Source organism: Calidris pugnax, unplaced genomic scaffold (assembly GCF_001431845.1).
Source record: "Calidris pugnax isolate Ruff unplaced genomic scaffold, ASM143184v1 scaffold448, whole genome shotgun sequence".
NCBI lineage: Eukaryota > Metazoa > Chordata > Aves > Charadriiformes > Scolopacidae > Calidris > Calidris pugnax.
The window spans coordinates 349,888-375,870 of record NW_015091198.1 but is presented as its reverse complement, the minus strand read 5'-3'; the positions used below and the strand labels follow the sequence as shown (position 1 = coordinate 375,870).

At 44.7% G+C, this 25,983-nt stretch overlaps 1 protein-coding gene across 15 annotated transcripts in view; it reads right to left on the bottom strand.

The window, feature by feature from the left end:
• Window positions 1–25,983, bottom strand: part of MAP2 (microtubule associated protein 2) — a 248,382-nt gene that overhangs the window by 45,962 nt on the left and 176,437 nt on the right. For 11 of the 15 annotated variants that reach the window (XM_014959620.1, XM_014959619.1, XM_014959626.1 and 8 more), the window contains 2 exons: window positions 6,691–6,804; window positions 4,437–4,514 (listed from right to left, as the gene is read on the bottom strand). In XM_014959620.1, coding sequence (XP_014815106.1) covers window positions 4,437–4,514; window positions 6,691–6,804 — 192 coding nt within the window. The remainder of the gene's footprint in view (window positions 1–4,436; window positions 4,515–6,690; window positions 6,805–25,983) is intronic. The other 4 variants (XM_014959628.1, XM_014959631.1, XM_014959633.1 and 1 more) reach the window with 2 other exon arrangements.

Here is a 25,983-nt window from a genome sequence, read left to right as displayed (position 1 = left end):
GATTCCACGACAGCCTTGGGGCTGAAGGTATGCTACGTGCACCTATGCACATACACAAACACCACCCAGGGAATTTAGTTCAAGAAAACACTTCTCACAATTTCTTTCAGGGCACAAAGAGTGCCTGAATCACCGATAGTTCAGTTGCTGCACTCTAGTAGTGGAATCCAAACCCCAGATTCAGGGGCTTATGCATGCTTAAAAGAGGTAGGTGTGGAAAGATAAGCTGGCAACCTGCCTCTGCCAAGCAGAAAGCTCTGCAGAGCCCTGCAATAGGAAATGCTGAACACAGCTCTGATCCAGAGCTTCCCACCTTTCCCTAGTACTTAAGAGCCAGCAGCAAGGTTGCAGGGAAACATCTTGATCCACTTGCAATGCCAAGCCTGTGGATTTCTTCTCCATAGAAGCTCTACAAAATTCAGTGCCAGATTTGAGGGGGCTCATGGTTTGCAAAAGGCTAGTTACAGGGAGTGAGGACACATCTCAGGATGCAAGAGATGAGGAACCAATTCCCTCCTAAACCTGAGAAGATTCAAAACTACAACTCCTACTTCTTTGCAGGGTGCCCTCCCACTAGTCCACGTATTGCTATGGACAAGAGTGGAAACAGTTGACGCAGTCGCCATCTCTTCTGCTGGAACTGGGATGTTGTGGAGAAAAGAACATGGAGGAGGAGGGTGTGTAAAAGGGAAGGTTCTCCTTGGACTGTATTTATCCAAGGGCCCTTAAGAAGTAAAATGCATCAAGGAGTGAAGATGAAACCCCAGGTCTTCTCTGTACTGATGCAAACAAGGCTGAAAATTCCTTCTTTATAGGCACTGAACAGATTGTAGGCAAGAAAATAGCGGCCCTGCCTCTAGCTCCTTTAAACTACAGGAACTGATAACAGTAAAAATGCTTAATACATTATGTGATGGTCAAAAATCATTAGAAGTGCAAAGTCTAGTATTGTTTGGGGCTGTTATGTCTGTGACTATTACAGATCTACATTGTTTATTTATCAGTTTTAATAAAGATATTTTCAAAATTACTGCAGGTAATTTCATTAACAGGATAATGATGTCTTTAAAGGAGGATATCCTTTTATTTCGGCAACATGAAAAATCCTTTCTTTGGTATTTTAAGCCTCTTCTAATAGTTTTTTTTCATCTCAAAGCATGGGGAAAATCCCCAAGGTATTCTAAAGTCCAAGACTAAAACCACTTCTCACAAATGCTAATTGTGCTTTAGATTCCAGGTATCTTTTGAAAATGCCTTTCAAGAAGTAATTTTCACTGTAAGTAGATAACATTTTTACAGGACACTTGCTTCCTTTTCAGTTTGCAAAATATTCTAATTTGGTATATAAAGCCTATTCTGAACTGCCTATTTCAAAATGGAAGGCAGTCCATCAAAGTCATCCTTCTATCTTGTAACATTATGAAAAAATTTTCCATGAAGACAAGTGTTGACCATTGTCAAAAGGCGCAGAGCACAAAAGAAATGCTAAGTTGGCAAGAGAATATCACATCAGCCCTGCATGACCAGATATAGCTGATAAAAGGATTAGACAGTGCTAGGGAAAATTTCATTTCCTGAGCAAAATTACGTTAATATAGTTGAAATAAATGAAATAATTTCAATAAGGCAAATTAGTTATCTTACCTTCTGCAGCAGTAAAAAGGAAGAGGCTCATTTGAATGTTTTTCTGCAGCCAAATGAAAGAGAGAACTCTTCATCCGCTGGCTCCTTTCTCTCATGAAATACACTTGACCCACAAACCTCTCTGTCTTTTCTACCTTTTTTTTTTTTTTTTAATTTGTATTTGCTGCATGGCTGGCCACATCCACCTTTGTCATGTCTACAACAGTGATTTCCTTCCTACTATGACTGAAGGAAGTCTCTTTTGGATTCAGAGAAAGGCAACACACACTGACAAGTGCATTAGGAAAACGTTCTAAGAGTAGGGGGGAAAAAAGGAGGCCTGAGGTAGATACACCACGCGCTCAGCTTTTTTGTTCAACAACTGTGGAACTGGGTTAAATTAATAGATTGTATTTTACTGAGCAGAAAGACAGACAGACAATGTAAAGGTGCACGAGGATGAATAGCCAGATGGTATAGGGAACTGAAGTGCAGTAAAACTGGGTCAAACCCTACTGAGGCAAACTCTTCTGAATGGGAGCTTTGCCTGAATAAAAATGACAGGTCTGGCTCACTCCAGTCAGCAAAAGCTCAACTTACCCACAGGAAATAAGGACGACATCTTCTAACACCCAGCAGAACACACCATTTTTGCTGCCATTAACTACATTGAATTGACAACACTGATATTTTGGGAAAAAGCACCATATACTTCTGGTGAATTTTTTTTCAAAAAGTTCCTTCTGTTCATCAGCCAACTCTACTGTGAGTTCCATTTTCAGAGCCAGACATAAACAAGAAGCTTCCAGCAGAGTTCATTAATGACTCAGCACATGATTTCTGTCCATACTTCCCTTATAAACCTACACTTTTAGGATTTATACAGGCCATCTGCTCTGAAAAATGAACAGCTGAATCAAAATCTCGTCTTGAAAAAGTGTCTTTTGAGTAACATTAAAGGAAATTATTTGAACGTTTTTAAAACCGGTGGAATTGTGTAAATCGTCAAAACACCTCCCAAACGCTGCCCTTTCAGTCCTTGCAACAACTCTGCTGGGTAGGTAAGTGCAAGCTATTACATTACCTGAATTCTACGTGCAAGGGAAGAGAAAAACAACTATGTTGAGTGACTTGCTGAGTCACACGCACAGCTGGGAACAGCCGAGTCCGCTAGCTCATAACAACCTCCAGTTGTATAGTGTTCTGCCACCTTCTTGTGTTAATGCAGCAAAATGGTTTCCATTTGCTTAGGGAGCAATCTACAACCTCCTGTCAAGTATCATTATAAGCACTTTATAAAATCCTAAAGTACATATAAATAATACTGCTGATACAAACAGTACGCAAAGCTAATCCTCAACTAAGGCCGCATGATGTAAGAACCTTGAGATTGGCCTGAAGCACAAGAACAACCCTTTATTTTGATATCAAAAAATCAAAAAGCATATCCTGAATTAATCAAGTGAACTATATATTTAAAAATAGTGGTAAAACCCTGGTAACAATTCTAAAAGCCTTTTCTAATGCCCTACTATCTTCCTTTTCAGTGTGACGAGTCGAGGAATTGTTGTACTACTTTTTAAACAAACAATGTGCAGATTTAAACGAAAAACCTACCAACAATCAATTAATCAAATTTTTTCATACTGGTTACTAACTGCATCCAGTAGATATTTCCAGTACAGCGGACTGACAAATGTTGTTGTTAATACAGCCTGTAATTGTATCATCTCAAAAATGACCGCAGGATGGAATATGCCTAATTGCAGTGCCCTGACAAATTGAGAGTCAGACTATGCTAGCACATGAAGTAGGAACCATCCACTCACAAAATTAATATAGGCTCTGTGTTAAAATACCAACAAAGTTTGTTCAGCAGATGATAAGAAATTATTTTCATGCACTTATTTAACACAAAGAAAGAAAAAAAAGCTAAAAGAAAATCCAAGAAGGAAATAAATGGAGACATAAAAATGCTATTGACATGGCAGAGTTCAACTGACAGTTCCCTGGAGATTCTGAACCCAAATCCTTCCCTCAAATCCACATGGTATGGTTCAATTTTAACATATTGCTGTCTCCCTATACTGATGGCCTTGATGTTGAACAAAGCACTGACGCACTTGCTTACCATTGTGACACCTTCACTGGTATTTAGACCTCTGCTTAAAATTAAGCCAACGCTTAAGTTCTTTGCTGAAGGGTATTTTAGCAGGAGGAAAATGTAGTGATCGTGGGCTACTGAAAGTGAACATTCATTGTGCAGAACAGAGCAGAAATTTGCTTTGTGAGACTAGAATTTGACCCCTGCACTCTGTGTACAGAACCCCCAATACATGTAGGCACTGAAGCACGAATTAAAGGTTGAAGACTAAAGAAATGATCCAACTCTGAATCTCCTTGCTTTCACACATTTAAGATTCCAAACCCAAAGTCAGTGGTAATTAAAAAAAACAGCCAAACAAATCCTGAAAAAAGAAAGAATCCCACACTGAATCATAGTTTTGGTGATGATATTGGGACAGCAGACATCTTGGCTCATATTGCATATAACAGATAAAAAGGTGAGCATCTTATTTTTCTTTAATATGGACGTACTTAACGTATCCTGTCAGTTACCTCTGTGCATATGTGTCTACCTCATCCATGCATTGCAGTTGGATTGCAGATGGGGAGTTACTGCTGGGGAATGCCTTATCTTTTCACATGAAGGTGCAGACAGTATATCTCCATTTTCTGTTTCCCCCATCCTTCAGATTCATATCTCATCCCTCAGCTGACAGCTCGTGCTGCAACGTCCAGGAGACCCTTACCTTCCTCCAGAGCTCCAGTCTGCTCGGAAGCTGGTGACGGAGGCGGGGAAGGAGGCAGGTTGGCTGACTCTTCGACTGCTAGAAATCAAACAGTGAAAATGAGATAGAGCAATTAATTCCTGGAAGATCGATGCTTGATAAAAACCGCAGCCAGCCCTTTCTGCCCAGCTGAGAGAATTACTCGATGGAGACTTGTACCTAGCAGGTTTTCAGAGAGACCCTTTCAGAATACATTGATTTTTAAAGTTACACATAAAAGGAACTTTTTTTTTTCTTCAGATAGTATGATTTCTTTTCAAAATTCTGGTCATAGAGTACAATACAAAAACCAAGTACAAAATTATCTTTTAAATCCATAGTGCCACTTAGAAAACCTTAAGCCACCCAAGGCAATAACCACAAAGCATCTGAGCATGAGAGATATTATAAATTCATGCTGACTATCAGAAACTGTCACCTAATCTCTTCAATTTACCTGGAATTCATGAAAAAAAAACCAAAACACTTTCTGTGTGCTTTTTTTCTTTTTTTGCTGAGCTCAAGGTTAACCACAGAATACATGCAAATATTGCTTATCTAAATACAAAAGACATCAGCACAGGGAATGTATGTCAGCCATGACGTAAGTTCAGCTGAGCAAGGGGCAGAGAAATCTTAGATGCATTTAGACTAGGTCTCAGATCCATTCCCAGTCACAAGATGAGATGCTGAAACCAGATGATGTTCCAGCAGATCCACTACTGGGGCTTAACCAATATTTGGGGTTTTTTTATTTATATTAAAAAAAATAAAGCAACAAATCTGTCTTATAAATGGCACCTCTCACCAGGCAGAGCTCAGTTTCTGCTTCAGGGCTTCTTCCCAAGCATGGAAAGGCCAGTTTCACAGCCCAGCAAAATTCGCCAGGCCTCCATCTACTGATTTCAGCATGGCTTGGAAGAGACCCTTACATGAATTGTCCTTAAGACGTGTGTTTCTATCTCTGTCACAATGCAATTCTACCTGCACTTATTTTAACAGTCACTGACCACAGGAACTGTAACACTGACAGTCGCTCACTGAAGACAAACTTCTCACAATATTTTTAAAATTTCTTTTCTAGATGGAACTGAAAACCCATTCTGCCTCACCCAGGCCCCAGTGAAGCAATCTGTGCTTAAATATGTATGAAGTGCTTTGCAGAATTGGGGTCTTTCATGTAAAATTGAGTCTCTGTAAAGAAGGGAATTACCAAGCAACACATCCCCCTGATGCGGTTCAAAATCAGTTCAAGGAAGCAAAAGACCTTGGGAAACAAATTTCCAACAAATATTCTTAATTGCTCATTGACTTTAATTCATTCCTAAGCAGGGTCTAGCTGCTGTACCAAAGAAAGCAGAGTGCCTGTGGGGAAAATGCCACAAGGCATTATTTTGATTTGATCACGACACACGTGTGCTCAGCAGAACTTATCCTGGGGCAGGCTTCCAAGACTTGCTCTACCTCAGGACAGAGTGTGGCCTTTCTCTGGCCTTTGTTATACACGTTTTGAGCAACTGTAGAAGTTTTCTGGCAGGGAGGAAGCACTGTAGGTACAAATGGATGTATAATTACTTTTTTATTTATGCATACATATACACACACACTTGTATTTCAGAGAAACATTTCATGAAGGAGCCAGCAGGAAGATGGGGACACAGTGTGGACCAGTGCCAGTGGCACCATTCCCAGTCTGGACCACCGGCATTTGCTTCTACAAGATGTAAATCCCTCTCCCACAACCTCTCCTCGCCCTGCCTGGGTGCTGACCCCACTTCCATTCCACCTCGTGTGCCCTGTTCCTCTCCACTTCCAGCTCCTCCACCTTTGTGAGTAGCTACCACCCAACAACAAAGCCTCACTTTCTTAATATATGCCCATCCTCTAACCTTTGCCTCTTCAGACATTAAGCTTTCTCTCTTACATAGTACGTGGCTGAACGCAGAGGGCCTATGAGCACTGCTGGGTCCCACCAAACACGATGACAAAACCACTACCACCAATTACATTCACAGCCAGAAACCACGTGGAGAACCACTGCTAGAGCAAACGGTGAATGAGACAGTCACAGGGCCATGAAGAACTAAGGCAACAAGGACACTGCTATTATTAAGTGGTTCCATCATTTATCCAGTGGTGCTGCAGTTTACGCATCTGTAACTGTTTTTTGTAATATACAAAGGTACACACAACATTTGCAGGCAGGATACTACGAAGGTTCTTTGTCTTGTTTTACCTAAAGGTAGTGGTCCAGGCTGATCTTTGTGCGGGGCTTCTTTTTCCTGTTCGCCTTTCAGGACTGCTACAGCTTCAGCTGTCACTACTTGTACTATCCTCGCAGACACTTCTTCTGTGGCAGCAGCAAAGTCAGGAAAAGAACAAAGAAAAGTATGCTAATAAGAACAATGTTTTAAAATTATAAAGATTAGCTTAAGCAATACAAAAAAAAAGGAGGCTGACTCAATAAATTTTTTAAAGGTAATATTTTTTTCCTGAAATACAGGCAAATCATCAAAAAAAAAACAACAGAAGGACCAGATATTCCAAAGATCTCAGTGGAAAATGCTGAGTATTTATAAAAACCAGGACCACAGTCTTTACAGTAAGATGCACAAAGCCTCATTACTAAATACTCTTTCTGTTAGGGACAATGTGCAGCAACTGCAGAATTTTAAGATGATCATTTATTAACTGTTAATTAATTTATTAATCATCCCTGGAAGTGTTCAAGGCTAGGCTGGATGGGCCTTTGAGCAACCTGGTCTGGTGGGAGGTGGCCCTGCCCATGGAGGGGGGGTGGAACTCAATGATCTTTAAGGTCCCTTCCAACTCTAACCATTCCATGAATCAATGTCTGAAAACTTTTTTGCAGGTACTGTTTTGCAAACTGGTAGAATGGCCAGCTGAGTAATGGGATTTCTTGACATTTAATATATGGAGTTAGGTGCATTTTTACATGCACTTTGGATGATATTTCCTCCTCATCAGCATACAGTTAGTATGCATTAAAGGCACTTTCCAGACAGACATCTGTGCTAATGAGGATCTTGAAGAAGAAAGGCTAAATTACATTTCTGTATGATTAAAATGTATACTTTGTCCTCCTCACCCCTTTTAAGACTGCAACACAAAGCTTCATTTAAATTGAGTATTATGCAGAGGGGTTGCAGAAGATAACATTTGCTTGGTGGGATGGGCTCTCATGCCATGATCTCAGACACGTGGCATGCCCAAGAAGGGCTGAGGAACCGGGTGCCCTGGTAAGTGGAGGGTGGCGGTGGGTCCGGTCAGGCAGTAAATACTCCCAAACTGAGAAATTGTATCTGCATCTTCTCTCTAGACCCACTCAAGGTGCAGAGAAATGTCACCAGGCACATTACTGCATGTGGAAATAACCAGAGAGGTTTCATGCCCATGTTCAGCCACCTTTGATCCAACAAATCAAGGACTTAAGAGTTGGTCCAGCAGGACCATCTACAAAAGAATTCAGAAAGAAAGTGTTGCCTTTTCTTACCTGTGTATTAGCCCACTCTCCCTTACTCATTAATCAATGCATTCCTCCCTCCAATAGCCCAACTCAGCGGAAATAAACCCCTTCCCTCTCCAGTTATTTCTCAGTGCTGGCTGAGGGTTGTTTCAAAGGTGGGGTGCTGGGACCCAACACACAGCTGAGCCCTGGGGAAGACAACGAGCTGCATGGCTGTGGGGTCACCATCTGCACACCTGAAAACCCAGCAGGAATTTCAGTGCTGCTCCACCTCTCTGGTGGAGACAGAGGTTTCTCACAGCAGACAGCAATACACCCGTCTCCTACCAGGAGACACTCGCAGAGCCCTCATTAATCACCATCCCCAGCCCAGAAATGAAGCTCTCTGCTCACTCATTACCTTGTCCTTCAGGCAAGGACCAGCTGGGAAGGGGAAGTATATTTAAATCAATGTCCAACATGTAACTTTACAGCAACCACCCGAACAAGGAACACTGTCCTTTAGATTAATAATGATGATTTCTTCTCACAGTCAGTACTCTTACAGAATTCCTTTGCACTTTTAAGTTATTCCTCTTTGTTTGCCCTTTGGAAAAGTGGATTTTTTTTCTCCCAAAAAGCATAGATGTGAGTTACTTGACTTTCACAGACATGTTTGTCTAAAAACAAAGTGCTACGTTAATCTCTCTTTCCCACAAACTATATAATGAAATATTAAAAAACCCACCCTCTGGCAAAGAACATTTATAATTGTTGGTATTTATATCTTATAATTCACTTCCCTCCTGACTGGTCGCCAGGAGGTCAGTGACTGCAATAGCTTTATTGGCTGCAGCCAACAGCAAGAGCAGATAGATGACTATGTCAGAACAACCACCAAGCGATGAAATAAATAAGCAGATTTAAAAAACCGTTAGCCCAAGAATACATGAGTATAAACTTGCCAAGGATAAATTCAGACTAGAAATGTGAAGACGCTGCTTTCCTACTGTTAAGGGTTTTGAAGTTCTGGCAGTCTTCCACATAGCAGGAAACAACCGGTTTTGAGTGGAGCTCGATATATTTACAAAAGGGACTACATATGATATAGATGCCTGTATTACAGAATCACAGAATGGTAGGCATTGGAAGAGACCTCTAGAGACCATCTGTCCAACCCCCCTGCCAAAGCGGGTTCACCTAGAGCAGGCTGGACAGGAACACATCCAAGTGGGTTTTGAGTATCTCCAGAGAAGGAGACTCCACACCCTCTCTGGGCAGTCAGTTCCAGCCCTCTGTCACCCTCAAAGGAACATTTTTCCACATGTTCAGACAGAACTCCCGACTTCTGGTGTTCCACCTTGTGACTGCTACCCCTTGTCCTGTCACTGGGCACCACTGAGAAGAGCCTGACCCCATCCTCTTGACACCCTTTAGATACTTATAAGCATTGATAAGATACCCTCTCAGTCTTCTCCAGGCTAAACAGACCCAGGTCTCTCAGCCTTTCCTCATCAGAGAGGTGCTGCATTCCCTTGATCATCTTCACAGCCCTTGGCTGGACTCTGTCCAGTAGCTCCCTGTCCTCCTTGAACTGGGGGGGTCCAGAACTGGACACAGAATTAGCAGGAGACTGCGAATAGCAGCTCTAGTTCTCTGTCCCTCTCTTCAACTACCTGACCCTAGTATTAGATGTAATTCCACTCTGTTGTTAAGTAGATGAAATTGAGCACCGTAATTTCATAAATCAAGTCATGCATGTAGATAGTTCCATGAACCAAAGAACAGGAAAGCACAAGTAGCATTGGAGAAAAGCAGGAGCATGAACATGCAGCTTGGCCCATCCTCTTCCTGCAGACCTGTGGTGCCCTCTCCCACACCATGCCACACAGCCGACGTGCTGCAGCACTTTGCATGGCTGGGACACATGGGTAGGAAACAAACTGCTCTTCCATCAAGCATCCTTTGATACTTGGTATATCCCTGCTCAGATTCTGCTCTTTCAGAACAGGAAAGAGCATCGTCCCGACAGCTTTGGTGAGCACAGAGAATGGCCCAGAGCTTTGCAGAGTAGCACGGCTTCAGAAGAACCCCATGCCAATTGCCACCATCACTTTACACCTGGATGATGTGACACGTGACCCTTCTGTCAAAATTTCCACGATTCTACCAATCACAACATTACTGACAAAAGTAACACCATCGAGTCTGTACTGTTAGCTCAGATGAACAAATCGAGACTCAGTTAGGAAGACTGTCAGAAGAAACAATTTTTTTATCCTTATTTTCTCATGCAAATTTAAAGAAAAGGCTCCAATTAATTTTTCAGATATAGAATATGCAAATGTATACCAGATTTAGTACCCTGGAGCACACCCAAAGGAAACACACTCAGTCACCTGCTCTCCATCACCCAAGCTACTGCAAGCCTTCTCCCAGGAAGGTAATCCAAATCCCTATTATAAATGGTCTCCTTTGTTACAGAATTTATACTTATTGACATCCAGCCTGGTTCTGGAGTACAAACGGGCTCTCCAAGGCTGGAAAACAGTTCCTACCCTCTCAGCTCTCTTCCCAATTTAATTTGCTTGGGACAAAGATTATGTTCCACAGGGAGATATGGCTGGGGGTGAAAAGGTTACCTCCTGAAAAATCGAAATTTCAATTTCAGGCTATGCAAAATAAGTAAATAAAAATACAAATGGCCTCTGGGATTTGGGTTGTTTTTTGTTTTTCTTTAGATGGATTTTTTTTAATCAAGAAAGGCTGACTTCTGAACACTCTGTTAATGGATATTTTGGGTGACACAGGAGACACAGGCAGTTTGCCAGAAAAGCAGTGTTCTTGCTATACATGACTGCTGCAAAAGGGCAGACATTTTTGTACTAATGGACAATATAAATAGCATATCCAATGGGTAAGTCAAACCCTCCCAGGGCAGCTATTGAGACTCTTCATAGTTTACTTATGGTTCAGTTAAAGTTCAAGGAAGCCTAATGATAAAGAACAAAAAAAGAAAAAGGAGGGTTAGCCAGCCTGGATGCCAGGCAAATTCTTCACAGCCTAAAAGCTCTGGATTCATTAGAGAAAGTTCTGCTTGTAGAGATTTATTTTCCCTCTCTTTAAGCAGGTAGACATCCTCTGACTCTACTTTGTGTCACAAATGGCACTAACAAATACCAAATAACACCAAATATATATTTCTTAAAGGCAACAAGGACCCTGGCTTCACATAAGACTCCAGCAGAATGAGGAACAGCAACATGGCTTTCCTTTGCATTTTTCTGAGAGTAAAGTGCTGCTTCATTTTACCCAGATGTCAGCTGCTCATGATACAGTCTCCCAGCTTGCTTTTAGGGAAAGTGGCACCAAACAGTACAGGTGGTCCTCAAATGTGATGTCCATAATGGAGAGGAGACATTGTGAAAGATCTTCAGATCTTTGGCATGCGCTTTCCCAAGTCCCTTGAGAAGGAGCAGGCTGAGCCAAGAGACCTGGAGCTAACACACGGGGATGGTGATTTTGCTGCTCCCTCAAAGGTTGTCACTTCAGACCAAGTTCTGATGGGGCTGTCAGGTCAAGTTGCTACTGGTGCGTGCCATGGCTGCTCTCTGGCAGGAACAGAGGACTCTGCACTGCAGAGCAGGCAGACACCTGTCTTCAGCACTACACTAATTTAAACCAAAGTTAAACGAGTAAGCAGTCTCTGCTCCTGGTTTTGGAAGTCAGCCCAATTTTTCTACAAACCCCAGCCCCCAGAGTACCAAATCAGTACATCTGGAATCTCTCTCCGAGTTATCCACAGATAACTCAGGGATGCAAACCCTTTCCAAGTACTGGGATGCAGAGGGGATGCTGAACCAGCTGATGATGGTATGGGGAGCTGCAGCCTTTCCTCTGCCTCCAAAAGCCGCTGCCCTTCTCATAAGCCTACCCAAGGGCACACCAGCTCCCCAATCATCCCCCAAGCTTGCTCTGGCACAGATGTTTAAATGGCAGTAGGTGTCAGTCAGATGTTCCTTCCAGACATCTGAGCCCCCCTTCACTGACAGACACTCAACCAGGGGCCGTTGAGCGAGGTCACCAGCAGAAGGCTCTGGCAAGCCCTGCAGCCTGAGGCCCGGGTGGCTGCATGTTTTCATGGGAGCTCTGTCTGGGTCACCACATCCATTCTGCCAAATGCAGAGATCATGGCTTTCCATCTAGTGGATACCACAGCTAAGCTCCTTCTGAGAGGGTGATGACCACCAACTGAACTCACCTCTTGAGGTGGTAGTGTTACCAAAGGCAGGCCTCTGCTTTGTTTGTAGCCATATGCTAACTAAAATGAGTTCATTACTGGGCTTCTTACTGTGTGACAAAATAGTTGGTCACTGAGCTGATACTCATAAGGATAGGATAACAAGAAGTAGTTAATCACTTCAAGGTTCTCTCATATGTCAAAATACGTACTCCCATACCAATTAGGACAGAGCTGTGGCTACTTCAAGGAACATCCTTATCATCCTCAAGAAGCTGTCAAACTTGCAGTAAACTTTTACTGTCCTGAGATGACCCAATACCTTAAAAGGATAATATGAGGAAGGGTATCCCTATCCAAATGACCACCGAAGAGCTCACGGCTGCACAGAAGTGTTTTGCAGATGCTGCAAAACTTAATGTGCATGTGCAAAAGGACTATCTGCTCATCCTAATGAATAAGTAAGATGAGGTGGAGTTACGTATTAGATAGGCAGAATAATGAGAATCTTTTGTATATAAATAATGGATGAATGTCCCCAGTAAGGCGTGCTAGATTTGGGGATTTTCACCTAGCACCCAATGACAAATAAAGCAGTATCTCCTCTATAAACTACTACTGGTTTCAAGAGCCTTTGTTTCAGGTAACAGTTTTTGGTGACCCTCATACAGGCTTGGAGTTTGACTGCTTCTCATCGCTGTGGGGAAATCACAAGTGGAATTCCAGTGCGCACCAGATGTCTTCTCCGGGCACTTCCCTGGTGATTCCCCATCGGGTGGTGAGTAACCAGCTGAACAGCCAGTTGAGATATTGCACAGTAAGATACTTCATGGTAATGGTAACTTCCCCTGAGTAAATCGTACCAGTAGGGGTACACGTCGGTGGGTTACAATTGGTATTTGCAGCTGCTGGGTTGGTTTATTTCCTGCACTTGTACAGTGACAAGTGGAGCGGGAAAAAGGGTTGGAATAATGGAAAATGTGTCATCATCCCAGCAAGGGGGTATTACAAAGACTTCTCCCTTAGGACGTATTTTGAAGCACTAGGGAAAATTTGGGAGGGATCCCCCAATGCGAAGGAAATAGATTGAATATCGAAATCAATGGTGGCCTGTATATATGTTGGAAGATCAGGAAAAATGGCCAAAGAATGGCACATTAAAATATAATACTATATTACAGTGAATGCTGTTTTGTAGAAGGGAAAGTAAATGGGATGAAGCTCCCTGTGTTGATTTATTTTTCATCTTGAGAAAGGACAATAAGAGCAGAAAAGATTGTGGTGTAATGGTAACAGATACTAACGTGCTGGCATTAGAACAGGAGTATGGGAAATCAACAAATGAATTGTTAGAGACCCTAGTAACAGTAGGGTGACTTTCCCCTTCCTGCACACCCTTCTGCCCAAACTGCCACACCATATCCTGTTCACCCACACTCCCGGTCGCTCACACTCCCCAGGCTGCTTTTTATAGGTGTGGGGGATGTCATGGTTGCTCTGGCAATGCCCAGACCTCACCAGCATCTCCTGCAAGAGCTGCCAACTCCTGGCAACTCTCTCTGCTGCACGGGTGTTTCCCTAACTCAAAAAAAAATCCCGCTGTGGGCCAAGACCTGCCGCTCTGCTAGGGATAGGGATGGCTCCAGAGGTGCTCCCCTTGACAACTCTGCTCCCTTTGTGCCCTTTTAAATGGTTTTCTTTCAGCCTCAGGAACTTCTTCTCTTTCTCTTCCAGCCTACCACAACCTCAGGCTCAGTCCATTGAGGAGCTGAGTTTGCTATGAACACCACTTCCTCAGTGAAACTGCTCAGGCTCTGACAGCCCTCACCCAGCAGTACCTCTTCTTCTCTCTCCCTCCCACCTCTCTACGCAATGCTGTATTATTATTGTGAGGATTGGTTTTGACAGGAGAAACTTCCTATGGTACATGCCCCAGCAGGGATCCTGCCAGCAGAGGCACTGGGGCTGGTAGAGCTGGCCCCAGGGACCGGCCAGCTCGTCAGCTAACGTAACAGAGTCAGTGATTTCTCAGGCCAGAGCTGTCCCAGTCAGCCCCGTTTGTCTCCCCAGCTCTTCTTCTCCTTCCTCGACTGTATAGTCACTTGTATTCCATTACTACCATTCAGCCAGTTTGCTCAGCCCACCTTATCGCTTCCTCCCACCTGAGCACTCAATTCACAGCAACGGGAACAGCTCCTCCTAAAAGGAAAAAGCATTTCACATCCCCACGATTTTACCGGGACGCTCTTCCCAGAATGGAGCAGCACCACCTCCTGCTTTTTCTAGCAACAGCTCTATCTGACACCACTACGGTGGCAGCGGATCTAGAGCGTGCCGTAGCCGTGGAAGATGCCATCTGGTCTCTGGAAAGCAGAACTTGTTTAAGGCATAAACAAAGTTTAACGTGCTGGAACCACACAAGCACAACAAATGCTCCGGGAGAAAACCGAAGGGAAGGGATGATGGGAAGGAGGGATGGAGAGGAGGAGACTTAAAATCGTGTCAAAACTTCATATGCATTCACAATGTCACCCCTCAGACACCTACCAAGAAAATTAACGGTGAGCTCAGTTAAAGCACGGAGTAATTAACACTCCTGGAGCATTGAGGCTAAAACAGGAATATAGAAAGATGCAAACAGATAATACGTTTCATTAATTTTGCTACATTTTAGGGAAGGAACCATAGGCAGAGCACAGCAAAAGGATTAGCTACATGTGTGCTTGCAGAATTGGGAAAACAAAGCAATTTCAGTCAAAATGTGCCTGTCAAAATCCTCAGTGGGGTGCAGAGCAGTTTCCAAGGTAACCAGCCCTAATTGTTGGCACAATGGAATCGAGTCAACAACACGAGCACAGAGCAACCTGTGCTGCTTAGTGAGGCAAAATACCCCAAATATATTCCTGCAGAAAGGAAAGATACAAAGGGGCTATTTGCTGTCTTTGACAATTTGAAAAGCAAATAGGACCTATGGATTTTTTTCCCCCCACGGGGTACTGCAATATCCGAGTGCGGCAGGACCACAAACCAAATAGCTATTCGATTTGTTTAGAGGCATTAGCCAGTCCCCCGAGGACAGGTCCTGAATTCACACTCAGCTCTCCTGGATGCTGCTGGACAACTCATGTTCCAGTCAAGACTGCTGAAATGCTGGAGAAAAAAGACCTGGCTTTCACCCTGTGACATTTCCACTGAAAAAAAACAAACCAAAACAAACCCCAAAACAAAGACACATCTTGGACTTTATTACTGGGATTGTGACAACTCTAAGTACTGCCTTTTGCACTCAGGTTAAAAGAGAAATGCACAGCAGCAATCAAAGCAGTATGAATAAGTTATATAAAACCCAAATAATGCCAGCAGGTTAGTACTTGCGATTGAAGAAAAAAGCAGTAATGTAGCTTTACAGAATTCAAATATTTGCTCTCAAATGGTTTTTGTGAGTGTAAATATTTTGCTGTAAGTAGGTCCTTGATCTGGATGTTGGCAATATCAACAGTAATTGGCAGGAGGTATGAAGGCAAATAATGGGAACATCAGCTTTTAAATTAAATGAAACCACAACACAACTGACAAGTATCATTTCCCTAATAAACTCATTGACTTTAAGCTACTGTAGCATCAATGAGGATAGTGACAGATTAATTTAATCACCAGGATTTACCAGCTAACCAACTGAACAGATCAGAAAAGGCTTGTGTTTTGGGAAAGAAAGAGCTTTGATTGTTTAATGCATTGAAACCCAAGGGTAAGAACATTCAGACTGCCTTTGGGGATGGATGTGTTGCAGTGACTACGTGAAAAGCACGTACAGGGGTGCTACAGCTGGATACCCGACAGCAGCTTCACACCCTGCTGTGCCCCACAGCAAACAGCTCACACCTCCGTGTTTTGGGGTACTTCAGGTATTCAACAGCCCCTCCTACCTTCTCCTGAAACTCAAGACTGCAAATCTGAATTGCCATGATCCGGCCCCTTAACACATCTGCTTTATAACAGAGTAAAAGTGTTATATCCTGGCTGTATCCTGAGCTGGAGCTGAGCTGTGTCAGACCAGTTGTTCTCTGGCACAGACAAACAGGGATGCTAAGAGGGCAGCTTGACTGCACATCCCAGGCTACTCCCCAGCGTTTGGGGAAGCAGCAGCCCAGGACTTTGGCTGCCTGTCCTCAGACCGCTTCCACACCTTCTGCGTGTACTTCAGCTCCACTGCCCTGACTGCATTTTCCTGATCACCTTCTTCAGCAAAAAGAGCTGGACAAGATAGTCCGAATCTCCAAGGCATTCAAGTGGCAAAATCCCAAACGAGTCACGCTAGGAGCCAGGAGCAATTCTCACAGCTCCAGTGACCCCCCATCCTCCAACTCCCCAACACCTCCACACACACTCATTAGGCAGAGGCCTCTGCTATGCTGTCTAGCAGCTGTAAAACAAAACACTAAGGGATCAGCCCCCCCCTCCCCTTGAATTATGAAAGTCTGTTAAAAAGGAGTCATACAAATGTCAGGACAATAAAGCAATGCTTTTAAAACGAGCTCTCATTACTGCAAATACTTGCTCCCTGTGCATCCCCTGAGTCGCATCTTCTTAAGTCTACTGCCTGGAACAAAATATTTACTACTGTCAGCATTTCCCAGCCAAGTCAGAGGTGGGAAAAGCTAATCAGCTCTGTTTTGTCTGATGCATCAGCAACACAATTTACAGCTAGCGTGCAATACTGAAGAAAACACCAGACCCTCAGTGAGGTTTCAGGACCCGGTATCAGCTGAGAACATCACCCACAAATACAAAGCAGCTGTAATCTGTCATTAAAACATGAACCCTTCAGGACTCATGCAGAAGAAAGCACTTTGGCTTCAAAACAAAGAACTGGATATTTGATCCTTTCAGTGTGAGTAAATACACATAACAGGTAATTCACTTTACAATCAATATTTGTTTTGAATGTCAGTACAAGTTAAGATTTTAAACAAAGAGACTTTTAAGAACCCCCATAGAAGTCAACAGAGCCTCAGCCACCTACAGCAGGAGGTGACACATCCCTTAAAGTTCATTTTTAGCTCCTTCTGAGCTGATTTTAAACACTTTTTACAGCTTTTCCTGTGATTAAAAAAAAAAAAAAAGAATTCAAAGTATGCTATACAAACTCTGCTGTGCACATGTTGTGTGGGATTCCTAGTTGTGCCCGGTCAGAAGGACTGAAAATCATTCTGTCAGTGCAACAGAACTGTGGTTCACCCCGTCAGGGGATATGGTGACACAGAAGACACAGCAATACCGTGCCCTGTGCACCCCAGGGCTCACAGTGCCAGTCCAACCCTGATTAACCAGCCAGCTCTGCAATGCAGCAGCCGCTGCACGGCTAATCTCTTCCCAGCTCTGCTTCCCAGCCTGGCCCCGTGTCTGTACCAAGACAGCAGCCTTTCTCCTGCCGACTGTGAGGAACAGCGCTGCATCCTTACAAACGAGCATGTGCGAGTGTTTCCACAGACAGGCAGAGCAGAACAGGTCCCTCCTCACATACAAATTAACCAAGCCCCGCAGAGGTTGTGACATGGATGGATTTTCAGAGCAGTTCTGTCAGCTCTCCCCCTCTCTCCTGGCACTACATCAGCGTGTCTGTCCGGGACTCATCCCTGACTGCTCACACAGCCTGCTCCCATCCACTGCCTGCCCGCCCTTCCAGATTCCCAAAGACAAACCTGCACCTACTCTTGTAGAAGGGAGATGAGAGAGATGCACATAAAAACCCTCAGTGTATCTTCTGAACTACCTCTTCCACTTTTTCTGACAGAGCTGTATTCTCTGGGCACTTAAAACACCCGCAAGCTTCTGCAGCCACGGTGCTGGGGACATCTGGGTGCTGTGGGGAGAGCTGAGACCAGGGTTTGGGTCACTGCAGCCACCAGAAGAGGTCTGCATGCAGAGGCAGAGCTCTCAAGCATACTGGAAATGAGGAGCAGCTGTGGAAATTCAAGGTCACAGAGGAGCTACACTGGGTGGTTGGGATAAAGCTGGGAGTACATAGAGAGAACAAGAAAAAAAAGAAAACAGCCAGAGGCAATATAAGTGAGAAAAGAGGCGAAGAAGGAGAAGGAAATGCTGACAGAGCAATTGTTTAGAAGGACAATATATTCTTAAATAGAGAGAAGGGATGACAGTGAAAGGAAAGAGAAAACAACTAATGGACAGGGGCAGCTAAGCCCTCCCACTTTAGAGCTCACCGAGAACCTGCACAGGCTTTGTTACCCTGGATTTGGCACATAGCCTGGCTTTGGGGTAAAAAGCAATAGTCACAACCTGAAACCTTTTCCTTCTCTCACATGTGGTGCAAGGCTATGGATGAAAGCAGTTTTGGTACATCGTCAAGACTGCCACATCTATGCAGCATACATACTTCTGCTGATACTTCAGCTCTTAGTTATTAACATACCTGTCTTGCCAGATGCATGGACAGAGGACCAGACTGTAAATTAGTTTTATCATAACTGCCATAGACTACATGGGTTGCTGGGAGCTGTACTGAACTGATCATATATCACTATAAATTAGTCTCAAGGAAAGAAGTAGGAACAAAAAAATTAAATACCTGGGGTTTATTTTCCCCTCTCAAAGCATACAGTGCCTGCAAGTGAAACTGATTTCCATGAATTATTCAATCTACTCGGTCCTGAGTGAAAATGACTCTCTGGGAAGCAACTAACAGGTTTTCCTGCCTTGGAGATAATGATATATCTCAGTTATTTTTCCATATTCTGCGTGCAATTAAAGTATTGAAGTTTTGACCAGGTATTTTCCACACACAGGAGAAGGGCTCATTCACATGATCTAATGCACACAGCTGGGGGGTCTTGAGTTTCCTGCACTTTTTGCATGTCATGAGGAATGCCTCAGTAATAACAAAACCCCAAAAAACAATCAAGGCTGCATTTCTAAACCATCACCTCGGAATAGGTTTTCCAAGCACCACTGACTCCGCTCTGCAGTCGGTCTGTGAAACAGCACATGAAAATGTAAATGTTTTGCTCAGCATCTCCCAAGGAATAAATGATAGAATCAAAACCAGCTCGTAGCTCTCTCGCTTTGCGTCGTGCCTTTGACTTTGCTGATCAACCTTTTCACAGCTGGTAAGGACAGGCACAGGATTATCAGTGCTCATCTGCCAGCTAATGCCAGCTGCTTTATGCTGATTTCCATCCCTTCAGCTGGCAAAGGCAAGCAAACCTGTATTAATTATCATTATAAGGATTTAATTTAAAGTGAGCAGTTAAATCTACCAGTAGCAACTCCACGAAATGGAAAAACCCCAACTGAAACACCAGTACACAACTGGTTTTGCTGTCCTTACTCAGGATACGAATATAACATGGGAAGAGATGATTTCTTTCCCTATATTGTAACCTCACAGACTAAAACAGCAGGAAGGACAAAGACAGGGGAGTGGTCCCTGGGTTCCTTCTAATCTTTCTGAGTTCCTCTGAAATTAAAACCCAGATTGCTTTTGCTTTCCAATTTTAATATAGAGTAGCTCATCAGGGGTAGTCAAACCAAGAAATCTGCATGTACATATATCTCACACATGTATTTTGCACCATAAATACACCCCAAAGTAATATTTCTGTTTCATTTCCATGAAAGTTGTGCCTCAGTGAGGACAGATAGTGAGGTCCCCATTGCAAAGAGCTCCCTGTCTCTCTCCCCATCTACCCTGTCTCCCTTAACCTTGAGAATCAAACGCTAGAGGAAAAAGAAAAAAAACTAAATCCTCCTTTGTCAGACACCCTGGCTGTGGCTCAGAGCCGTTACATAGAGGCTGTGTGCTCCTGAATGCTAAATAAGCTCCCAGGCTACATACTTTCTCTTGGCGGAGCTTAAAAAGAGCTCTCACTCCGCACAGGGACGTGTTGGCATGGCAACATGGAAAAAAGAAATCAGCAACGCCTGGCACTCCTCGCAGGAGCAGCAGACTGACTGCGCGACTCATTTGTGTAACTGATCTGATGGTACCTACCTCCTCTCCGCCAAAGGTTAAACCCTTGCCCCGGGGGCGAGTGGAAGGGCTGATGTCCAGCCTGCGTGCTGGCAGGACTTGCCTCCATCACACACACCTAGGGATGGCAGGGGGCTGTACAGGCCTTGTGCTAGGCTAACCTGCGGTTCCTCAGGGCTGGAAAGGACACCAAGCCACACACACCAGCATCCTAATGGGGAAAGGAGAGGAAGGGATTTGCAAAGCACGTGGCTGAGCGGGTTAATGACTGTGGCTCCGGGTTCTTCTGCTCCACGGTGGGTGAGACCGACCCTGAGAACAGATAATTGCCTGTGCATGGGGTGAGAGGGCCAGGAAATGAGGCAGGAAACGCCTACCAGCATGTCCCAGGTTGTCACCTAAGAACCTGCTGCTTCTCTCTCAAGGTGACTTTGGAGAAGAAGACGCCATTTCAGCGCTGCCTGTAACAATAGCAGCTGTGTGTCTGCAAAACAAGGCTCTGTTGTTTTGTAATGAACCTTCCTCCAAATCTTCCTGCCCTGAGATCAAAACTGGAATGGAAAATTATATGCTGGCACGGTCCCCAGAGATACCACCTTCCAGCTGCCAGCGCAAAGACCACTGCCCACTGCCAGATACTGCCTAGTGCTTCCGTGTGTCCTTCGTGCTGCCATCCTAGGGATGGAGACCGTGATGGCTTCCCCTCCAACACGACAGGGAAGAGGCAAAGCACTCCACCTTCACCTCTCTGCAAGGGGCAGAGGGCAGGAGCCTGGGGAGAGGCAGCACACAGCCCCACACACGGCCGTGCTGCCTGCCCATGGCTCTGCCCCAGCCCTCCTCTGTGATGCAGGGTAGCTCTCTTCATGCAAAAAGGCAGGGGGGACAAAACTCCCAGGATGCATTCTGTGTTGGATGGGATATTCGTTCTTCTGCAGCAACAGCTATCCTGGCTACAGCAGCTCCCCGAGAACGGCTGCAGATTTTCCAAAGGCAACTTTGATAAACAGCGGTCATGGCGTACAGTGTGAATTACCGGCGTGGTTGGAATAACATGTCATGAAAGATATTTTCTCCACATCCCAGCCTCGTTGCCCCTTGCTGCATTTCCGAGGCCGTTATCGATTACGTTTTTCTGGGAACGCTGACGGTACCAAGCGAGCACTGGTTGCCAGGCCAACACACGCACAGCCCTTTCCCTCTTACTCCTTAAGGAAGCACAGCTGCTTATAAAATTTCCTCTTACAATGCTCATACTGTAACAAGAAAACACCGATGTGAATCAAAACACCAAAAGGGAGCGCAAAGGAAATGGCTGGTTGATGCCTTCTCTTGGCCAGATTCAATGCGGCCGTGGCCCAATGCAGCAGTTGACTCTAATGGTGTAAGTGCACCTGGTTTGAGATACAGTTTTCGAAAGCAAACCTGAACCACACACTGGCATTTTCAGAAGAGCTTTAGGGATAAAAGGGACTGATGGCCGAACTTCTCTGGGTCTCTGACTCCCAGTCATGGGAGTCAATGGCACCTGCACACTGGCCTATCTCACCCCACTCCCTTTCAGGCAGTAATTTTTGCATGCTTGCACTGCCCCAAACTGTGCCAGACCCTCCAGCTCCTACCAATACATTTCAAACACGGACCGACTGATTTCTGAAGTCCCAAAAGGAGGCGGGAGGGCAGAGCCAGCTCCTCAGAGAGGTTAGGGTTAGGCAAAATGCAATGTCTTACTGGATTTAGGGACAGGAAAACCTGCAACTGGTCTCTGCACCAGCTAGTGAATATTCAGAGTCAGGGAGAAGCAAGCTGGGAGTAGGGGATGCATGGGAAAAGATGGCATTTCTCTGGCCTCATTCCTGGTCCTCTGCAGAACAACTGAGAAGGATTTCTACAGCAAGTGTAACTGAGAACAGTAAAAATAATATTTTCTACAAGTGCCCCAAAGAGGCTCTGCTGCCTATGCTTTCTTCAGCAACGAAATTTGAACATGTCTAAAATATTCCAATAACGTGTCACAGAAAATGACACTTGTATTACTTCTAACACAGAGAAGAAAAGTTTCAGAAGTCTGGCACGTTTGCCTGTATCTAAATTGGCAAAGAAAATGGTGCGCAGTAATTACTGTCACATTTCCCGGGTAAAGGGAGGGAGATCAAAACGCCTAATTAACAGCTTCTTTCCCATGGGAGCCATCAATGACATGGTAACACGCATTCTTCCAGCTTTGTAAAATAAACAACTGAAACAGGAAAAACACAGCAATCACATCCATCTTTGAACGCCGTTGATTTTGCATCCTTCTGTGCATTTTGCCTGTGTTGCTCGAGACATGCAGCTTCCTGAAAATGCTCATGCGACAATAAGGCTGGGAGGCTCCTTTGGGGAACAGGCATTCAGGGAATTTGTGGGGGGCCGTGGTAACTCCAGGAAGGCTTGGGCAGCAGCAGGACGACCAGTGCAAACAGCCAAATGAAAAGGAAAGCTCTGACAAAACAGTCCTGTTGGAAAAACTAAGGCGGCCTCTGTACAAAGAAGGCCTGTTTGTATGTTTACTGGCAGTGCCATCTTAGTATTACCACTTGTATGGCAACAGAGAAAGAAAAAGACACACAATGGGAAAGAAGATTAAATGAGAAGTCACTAGAGAGGGAAAAACCATTAACACACCATGGCACCAGGCGATGACTCGGCGCAGTTTCAGCCCGGAGAGGCTGTTGTGTTTAGTGAACCCATGTGCAAAGCTGCAGTCCTGCCCCCGCACAACCTGCCATTGCGGCTTCAGTCCCGGCCCCCATGGGCTGAGCACCCTCCGCCACAAGAACTAAGCATCATGCTGATTTTCTAACAGCACTGTGGTGGTGAGGGCCATGAACAAGATTCTCTTTACCTGGAGACGGGCTACAGAAGATGATGGGATACAGACTGTTTCTTTGACACACTGCCAGGTGGCTCAAACAAGCACAATCCCTCTCTTCAACATGGGGTTTTTTTTCATAGCCACCCTAAAGGCACTCCCCACCTCTGCTCAAGTACTTACTGGCTATGCCAGGGCAGTCTTTCTGGCTGACATTCCCTGCAGTTTATTTAAATACGCTTAAAGATTAGCTAGTCAGAGGAACAGATTTGTTGCAATTGCCCATTTAGTCTGGCTGAACAAAGCCTAAAACAAATGGCTGAATTAGGATAAATTACATCAAGGCTGTAATGTGATTTGCCCCTTCCCACTTTTCTGCTTGGTTGTTCCTGCTCCCTGCACCGGCTCTGCTCCCTTCACAGCTCTCTGCCTCTCACCTCTCCTAGCTTTCCCACTGCTGGGTCTCATCCTCCAACCATTCCCAGCCCCTCACTCCTTCTCTCCAGCTCAATACTGCCACTTCATTCCTCTTCACAGGTCTAGGGCTCTCCTTCTTTCTGTCCCACTTACAGACTAAAATATATCAGTCTCTTGGTCCCCCCAAGCACCAAAAATCTTGGCCTCTCTCATTTATCTGTCACGGGCTCCCTCTCACCTACCTTTCCTATGACTCAAGGGCTCTGAGAGAGCAGGCAGGAGAGCTCAACCTGTGGTCAGTCCTCTGTGCTGTGCCAGGAAGCCTGCTACAATTTTCTGGCAGTCTCCTTGCATCCCACGTGGTTTGGGTACTCTGCCAATTAATGAAGGGCTCTGTTTGTTATTCTGGCAGGACGCATTACTGTCCTTAACACTGGCTGACACCAAGACAGAGCCACCGTCCTGAGGCTCTGCTAATAGGATTTTCAGGAAATGCTTCCCCTTCATCTGTCAAAAAAATAATTCATCAAATAACTGTGCGGGTAATCCAAACCCCCTCTGATTATAAACCTGAATTTGGCATATAATGAAGAAAGTACTCAATTGGCTGAGTCACTGTACATAAAGACATATTGTAGAAGATGCTTCACAATGCATCTAACTACTTTTACTCCTAATTATATATATTTGACAGGTTAGTCATTATATTACTAAAAAGAAAAATAAATGAATTTTAAATGTAAAAAACCAAACCTTTGCAGCATGATGTTCCTTGCAAGTCAAATACGATGGATTGTGTTGAATTGCTGGTTCCCAGAGAACGCTGCAGCACACCTGTACTGCTCCTCTGCACTTCCTTCCAGTTAGTTGACCACGATTTTTCAGTAAGCAAAAAAAAAAAGGCTGCCACTCATATTTCATTACAAGTCAAACACATCCTGTGCTCTACCATGGAGTCCAATCCAAAACTTCCACATCAGCCCACTTCAGTGTGAGTTCCTGAAGATTATCACGCCTCCCTTACAGCACACATCTCACATGACATGAAAACGTTTGGCTTCACGAGCTACAGATCTCATCCGCCCCTCTTAGTACTTCCAAAATCATAGAATCATAGAATCACTGAGGTTGGAAGAGACCCTTGGGATCATCGAGTCCAACCATCTACCCTACTCTACAAAGTCCTCCCCTACACCATATCCCTCAGCACTGCATCTAAACGTCCCTTAAACACAGCCAGGGATGGTGACTCAACCCCCTCCCTGGGCAGCCTATTCCAATGCCCGACCACTCTTTCAGTGAAAAATTCCTTCCTAATGTTCAATCTAAACCTACCCTGTTGGAGCTTGAAGCCATTCCCTCTCGTTCTATTGTTAATTACCTGTGAGAAGAGACCAGCACCAACCTCTCTACAGTGTCCTTTCAATCCTCACCAAAGACACTCTGTGTCTGTACGTAGGTGAGACAGGACATGGACAGGCATGGATCAGGGAGAGCACATCAAAACTCAGTGGATCTCGGGCTATGGGATGCTGCAGACATCCCCAAAGGGCAAGGTGTCTTCAGGAGCTCCTCAGGAGCAGTGTGGGACTTCTGGTTGGCAGAAGCACAGGGCCTTGGATGGAGCAGGGCTAAGCTCATGTGCCAGGGGCAGCCCAAGTATATATACAAATATATATATAAAAAGGAATAACCGCCCTTCCTTATATCACATCCATAACAGTTTCCTATGTGTTATGCCAAAAACCCCAGCCTATTCTCTCTCAGAGATCTGCCTGTGATGTCAGTGGATGCCAGCTCGGGCCCCGAGGCTGCCCTGTCCGCAGCGCTGTGCTCTCTCCCACGTTGCCATCGGCCCGTTTGAAAGGAGGGCATTGATGTGTCTCCATAATGCAGCCATTACACAGCGCGATACCGAGACAGATCAATCAAAGGCAACACAACGGCCAGATTCAGAGGATTCCAAAATTGAGGTCAGACTCAATAACTCTTAGACAGATGCCAAGAGAGAGAGAAACACATATATACAGGAAGGCAAATTTTAACTGTGCAAACCTAAAAATGTCACTTGCAGTGATGGATTGGATGCGTTTTGGCAAGAACTGTTATTTCCTCCCCCATTACCGCCCCCCGCTTCTGCATCAGTGTTGGCATAAGGTGCCTTTGTCTTGGTGGCCTGACTCTAATCTTCCCCTTAACACACAGCCCTCAGATTTTAACAGCACGAGCCCTGCAAACATGTGCCCTGCTGCTTTGCTGTGCCCCGCAGGGACCAGTGCAGTGCTGCAGCAGACCTCTCCCTAGGAGAGGCCCATTTTGTGACTAAATCCCAACTCCCGGGTCAGTCAGGCACTGGAGAGCTTCCTTAGGCAAAACGCCTCAAAATGTAACCGAGCTCTCCCCAGCAGGGATGGCGCCATGGATGGCTGCCTGGGAAATGCTCTGTTCAAACTAGTGCTCCACTGTGGATGAGCTGGTTGTTGCAGCGGCTGGGGATTCAGGATTTCGACACGAAGGCTGGGAAGCCAGAGATTTAGTTTCTAGGTTATGGTGCTGGACTTG